Source organism: Dermacentor silvarum, chromosome 5 (assembly GCF_013339745.2).
Source record: "Dermacentor silvarum isolate Dsil-2018 chromosome 5, BIME_Dsil_1.4, whole genome shotgun sequence".
Lineage (NCBI taxonomy): Eukaryota > Metazoa > Arthropoda > Arachnida > Ixodida > Ixodidae > Dermacentor > Dermacentor silvarum.
Genome location: NC_051158.1, coordinates 143335428 through 143342101, shown reverse-complemented (window position 1 = coordinate 143342101; position 6674 = coordinate 143335428). Strand labels below are relative to the sequence as shown.

Genomic DNA, 6674 nt, shown 5'->3' with positions numbered 1-6674 from the left:
GCATAATGATAGACTACAGAAAAGGGAGGCAGAGCACGCACAACAAATGGAGAACTTGAAAGCAAAAAAGGTCCTTCTTGAACTGAAGATTAAGCTTCTTAACAAGCAAAATGAATGAGGCCTAAACAAGAAAAAAAATTTTTCGTTAAAGAGAAAAAGGTGTCTTAATGAAAATAACAGAAATTTGAGAGTTTTACGTGCTGAAACCACCACTTGATTATGAGGCAGCCATAGAGTGGGAGCCCGAAAATTTTAAGATGGTTCTTTTACATGCCTCTATATCTAAGTACACGGGGAATTTCACATTCCAGCGCCATCAGAATGAATTGGCTACCACAGCTTGGATCGAACCTGTGACCTTGAGTTTGCAGCCCCGCACCATAGCCACTGAAGTACTGCCAGTTTCATTACATTGTAGCTGTGTGGTCTGTCTCTCTTGTGGTCCTCACATTGTACTTGCAGCGTCAGCGCATGAATTGGTTAAAAACTGTCAGTTGTTGACATCAACGTTGTTTTGCAGCCATTAAGTTTCATGTGAAGCTCATGGTCATCACGAGGAAACCTCATGCATTTAAAAGTCTTCTTGCTTAATGTGTCATCCGCTCCGCACCTGGGCGGACAAGGGAGGATGGCTAGCTAGATGTCTTGAAATACATGTGAGCTTTTCGATGAGTGAGTTTGGAATGCCTTGCCTTCACGGGCTTGTCGAAAAGTTTACAAGTTTTTCAGGGCGTGCAGCCTGTCATCCGCTCTCGTCCACCTGCCTGCAGAAGGTGCATTGAGAAGTACTGGCGCTTACACGCTTTGTCAGATTCATATGTGTTCCACTCATTGTTTCTTGTATGTTTTTGAATGAGGATTCGAGAAGAAGAGTTGGGCCATGGCATGGTAGTTCCATTTCGATGTCGATAATGTAACAAATCAGCGGCAAAATCTTCTGTAACATCGAGCTTGAGGTATGCATTAATCTGGATGCAACAGAAGATACCATGCTGAGAAATTTGTGAAACAAGGATGAGTGCTGTTTATTCTACTCTGTGCAAAGCATGCTGATAACATTGCTGTTGTGCCCCATAGACACATGTGCAAACAATAATATTTTTAATGCTTGGCTCCTCAAAAACACACGCATGATGTTTTGTACCACCAGTTTCAGAGATTTGTACATGGTTATCACGTCTAACCGCGTCAAATCAATTGGGTATGACAACTGTATCGCTTAATATTCTGTTGTGCAATTGGGATGTCATTGAGCATGTAAATAACAGAAATGTTACATACGTTTAGCTCCTTGCCTTGCATTTGTTACATTCAAAAGTGCATAGCATCACTTTGAGTGGAGGGGGGGGGGGAGCAGCATATCCAACAGGTTTATAAATGGTCTGAAATTTGGCAGCGGTTATGTGGTATTAGTGCAAACAGCTGCAAAAGCGTTTGACAAGAAAAACTAAGAAATAAGCCGCGCACAAGTGCCAACTGTGTATGTTAGTACTCTCGTCATTCCGCAACTAACAGCTGCCTTTAGAATGGTTGTGGTGTAGTTCGACGGTGTGTTGGCCAAATGAGAGGAAGGGCCTGGTAAAGTGAGGGCAGTCACTGCTGTTGTGTTGCTCGTGCTGTGCATGTACGTGCGCACTCTGACCATGCAAGTGTCGGTGGCGCCAACGCTTGGGATGGCTTGAAAACAGGAGATGGAATATGCAAAATGTTTTATTAAAATGAGTATTAAGGTAGATGGCTGGGTATCTTGCTTGGTTTATGTCACTGTATGTAGCAGGCACACTTCTTTGACTGTTTTTCACAATGTATTGCGTTGGGCATAATTTTCGAGTGGCTAGAAAGGTGCTTTTCAAGCCAGGTAGACATGAAATAGTCGATCCTGTAGTGAGTTTTCGCATGGCATCCACTTCCTGTAAACTTGAAGAAACTTGCGAAAGAACTGAAAATTTAATCTATTCTGCAACTGGAAGCTTTTTATGATTCTGAATGTATAAGAAATGCAGTGAAAGTAAGTTTTCAATCAATACAACTAATTGCAGTCTGGAGGGGTAAATTGTTTCACTTTTACATTTATGACAGGTTAAAGCTGACGTAGGCTGTATTGTATAGATACAAGACCACTATTTGGACTGGTTGGATTCGAGTCAGTTACACACAAAACTGCACTGAGACAAATAACAAAGAAAGCATTGCATGGCACGAGTCTCGCGTAGTGCTCTCCTTTTTTTGTATTTCACTTTAGCGCTCGGTTATGTTTGTTACCATTATAACCTTATTACTGCTTATAATTTCTCCACCTGACCTCCATCATTTGAACGTACCTACCTATCTATATTTCTTATCTTTTCAAAAACAATTTAAAGTGAAATATAATGTCATGCATTTATGAAAAATAATTTGCAATAATACGCGAACGGGTTCTAAAGCCATCAGAGTTTTGAAGTGCCATCTGCGGCTGTCCATTCGGCAACGCTGGTGCAGGCTGGTGAACGCTGGGTGCAATGTGGGGCGGTGCACTGGGAGGGCATGGGTCACGCAAAATTCTGCTCAAATTGTGAAGTGCCGCACATGCTGTGATGACTGTGAGTGAGGTGTCCGTCTCAATTGGCAGTTTCATCTGCAGGCATGGGAACCTCCTCTTCCAGATACCAAACACGCGTTCCACGCTGTTTCTGGTTCTGGCTTGCGACTTGTTGTACCTGAAACAAAGTTGATTTTTTTTTGCGTTTGCATGTGTTCGCAATCTGGGAAAACATTGGCCGAGAGAGGAAAGATCAGTTGCTTTTGATGTTATATAAACAGTGTTCTTTTTGTCTTATACACATTTCTCCGAGTTTTGAGTGTACGAAATCATTCGCAAGAACATCCTTGAATATGTACAAATAAAAAGTGTTTCAATTTTGCATTGGCTGTTGTCTAACCTTGCATGTTCACATAAGCTGCTGTGCCTTGAAAATAAACTTGTATATTCAGAAACACTGCTTCATAGAAATTTACTAGCTTACCTGTATTCTGGGCTGCCTTGGTCTGGATCCTTAAGAGGAGTCATGAGGTATGGCCTGCAGGCGTAGCCCATGTCCCCAAGCAGAATGCCGGGGACGATCCCAGTCTCGTACAGTACTCTAGCACGGCTGCAGTCAAAAATTCTGCTGTCATGGGCAGACCCTGGCCAGCTAGCCACTACATCATAAAACTGTAGGTCAGGCCCCGTGATTCCCTGCAAAACAGTTTTGTTAATGATTATTGAAAATTGATTACTAGAGTTTATTGGCGTAATTGCCAGATGTAGCCAAGAGTGCCAAGGCGATGAGAATGGCTTGTCAATGGTACAAGAATAATGAATTACGAGGTGTAAATAAAAATAAAAGGCGGTATCCAAAATGCAATTGTGCAATTCTGTACACGTGAGAATATTATGGTGGCATCATATTCTTAACTGATAGGCTAGTTGACTTTTTTAGTCGTATGTACAATAAAGCTCATGTTGATTGTGCAAAATGCACTTGTTGAAACATGTCAAAAAACAAGAGTGCTAAAATAGAAGCGGGAGCTCCAATACTTGCGTCCTTGTAAATTTGTAGCTCTATTGTAGAGTTATGTAGTCCAATGTCGACTATACGGTCATGCCCGATACAAACTTTTTTAAGTCCTGGCCCAAGTACATTAGCTTACAATGTGCAAAATTTTTCATGTCGCACCGCGGGGTGGGTGATGCAAAGAACCTAGCCGTCGCGTGATCTCCGGTGGTACGTACGAGCGTATATAATGAAGGAACGCGTGTCACTTTTTTAGTGCTTGTACATGCTTCACCAAAATACATGGCACAATCTTCGCCGCATAACATCGCTGTATTCTGACAAAGCTGACTTTAACGATATCGCGAGTTCAAGTGCTGGCTGCGGTAGTTGCATTTCGGTGAAGTGCGAGACGTTGGTGCAGCTGTTAACCTGCTAGTAAATTCGAAGCTTCGACAACTGTCGTAGCACAGATGTAGCCTAGCGATGTAAAACCGCGTCGTAATTTATTCAGTGTGACTTGTTACAATTACAAGGTCGTACTACCAGCGGCATTCTATACCGCTTATGTTTGCATTTCAGTTTCGAACCGCGGCTGCAATATTTGAAACGGGCACTCACCTGGACATTTATCGAAAAATATCCTTTCCGGTTACGGTACACCTCGGCGTGGTCACCACCGGGGCTCTTAATTGGCACATGGGTGCAGTCAATGCACCCGCTAACACCGGGAAACTTCCCAATCCGGTAAAATGCTTGCATCCCACCGCTCACTTCTGAAGCGCTGGGGAACTTCACAAGCGCAGGAAAGAGACTCCTGGCGATCATAGTGGATACGCGCTCGATCACCCGCGACACCGTCGGCTGGGAAACATTCACTAGGTCGCCGGTCACAATTTGAAATGTGCCGGCTCCATAGAAACGTAGCGTGATGAGCAGCTGCAGGAGAGGCGGCACAGGGAGCCCACGTCCATCGGTGTTATCCCGCAGAGGCAGCATAGCGAGCAGCTGCTGGACGGCACTTTTGCTGAATCGGAAGCGGCACAAAAACTCGTACTCGTCGTACACTTCCATGGGATTCAAGCGATCCCTGGGCACTCGCCGTGGCGGAGACGCGTATGAAAACGCGGCCCCGCTCAATATTTCTTCGTGGCGGTCGAGATAGTTAACAAACTCCGCGAAGTTGTCGTCCATCGCCGCCATTTTGTTTGCTTACAAGTGAGCGTTAAGGTAGGTCGGAGGCTACCTTATCCAAGCCTTACTTATCACGGCGATAAGTACGAGAAAAGTTCTGCGATAAGTATAAGGTTGGTTCTTGAAACGCGTTAAGGGCTGTTCGGTGACTTAAGTCATAAGTATAAGGATAAGTTTTGTTTGTGAATACGGCGGTAAGTTCCCCAAGAAAGACTATCGTCTTTTAAAAATACAATGCCGTCCTCCTCTCCTGGCCTCTCCGATATCCCCAGCGGTCGTCACGATGCCAGCGGGGTGAATCTTTTGATGTCAGCGTCGGTGACGATGCCCATTGGTCGAACAAAAACCTACGACTTCCGATTTGTCGGCTAGCAGGTATGGTGGCTAGAAGGGTCAGTGTGACGGGCCGCGGTATGCACGCTTTGGTAGAGGAACGCCCGAAACGTGATGCAAATTTTCGGTGCCGCGAGGGGCTCTGTAGTCGTCAGGGGCGCGAAGAATCTCCAACGCAGACCATCAGAGCGTTGACCTTGTGCTGCGGCTATTACACGTGCAATCGTACTGACGTGATATGTCGGCGTGCGCGTTTAGTCAACGCGCTTGGTTGCCGTGCAAATGAAATTGAATTTAGCTTTCACACTTTTCAGTGAAGAAGTGCGCAAATGCATGTCTCTGTTTAGATCAGATGTACATTAGTGCTCAAATTCAGTGTCTGCGACAGAACATCTTGTGGTTGCCGGCTTATAGTTATAATGACGTCAAGGTATCCAAAACGTGGACTTAGACCTTCATCGGAAGATGCTGCAGAAGTTGAGACATTTCTTGTATTTTTAGACGAATAAGAACAAGCTTTAAAAAAATGCGGAGGTGGGTTCGTAAGCAAAAGCACTGCTGCCAGTGCTGTGGTGCTTGCTCAAAGCAGATTGAATGGCAAAGGCAGCACCATCAATGTTTCCGACCTCTAGCATATGCCCGACAATGTCTTGTATGCCAAGTACAGCACTGTTGTTTGTGCCTGCTGACATAGTGTGTAGCAGAGCATTGACAACTTGTGCCGGGCAGTTTCTAGCCACAAAAAGCAGCACTAGCCACAAAAAAGCAAGGCGTAGTAGACACTGAACATAATCAGCTTATTAAGCGTTGCGACTGTAGAGGTTTGTTGTACACTGGCGATAACTTGGCCGTGCTTGTTGTGACGTTAGAAGAAGCGTTAACTTTTTTTTCTACTGAGAAGCTGCAGGCTTTCAGCATACATGATTTTACGTTGTTTCTAAATACTGTAAAGCTTCATCAAGTTGGATGTCAAAACCATTGCAAAGTGTCGGCTTTCATTCTACTATGTAATTGTACGGTTCCCTTTGGTGAAAAATACTTTTCAGTTTTTTTGTGCTGACACGCTTGCATTTTTACACCAAATCACTCAACAAAGATAGAGCTGTACAGTGGGAAAAACAGAAGCTCCTTAAGCTGAGAAGGTGCCAGTAGGTCGAGACGAGTGCAATTTACACGCTGGAATAAGTACAAAACAGATGCAATTACACATGCAATTGCAAATGACTAAACCCTCTAGTCCGTGCTGTCCATGACTTACGTCGAATGAAGTCATGGCGCATTTTTTTCGTAGTGTTCTTTATGACTAGCCTTGCAATGTAAACATATATTGACGCTAAAAGCTATGCTGGAACTTAATTTCTGTTGAGTAATTAACGGCTAACCACATCTTGAATGTCATTTTCTGCCTGGTGGTAAACCCAGGTATGATATTGGTGACAAAATGTTTCGGCAAAACCAGCTGGATGCGTCCAGCTTTATTAGTATTAGTATTACTAATGGCGACAAGCGGTTGCTGGCTTTTTATGCTTCGCAGTAGCATGCAGTACCGCCAGAGTAAAGGCACTTCGTTATCTTGAGAAGCACACGATTCAGTTCTTAATGTATGAATGTAGACCACTCTTCGGAACTTTT

The 6674-nt window shown here is 44.1% G+C and overlaps 1 protein-coding gene across 1 annotated transcript; it reads right to left on the bottom strand.

Moving 5' to 3' along the window:
• Positions 1-3038: 3038 nt before the first annotated feature.
• Positions 3039-4844, bottom strand: LOC119454466 (putative nuclease HARBI1). The gene is made up of 2 exons (XM_037716389.2): positions 4137-4844; positions 3039-3131 (listed from the first exon to the last, which is right to left on the bottom strand). Exons 1-2 carry the CDS (start codon positions 4716-4718, stop codon positions 3123-3125), a joined length of 591 nt encoding a protein of 196 aa, XP_037572317.2. The 5' UTR covers positions 4719-4844; the 3' UTR covers positions 3039-3122.
• Positions 4845-6674: the final 1830 nt, after the last annotated feature.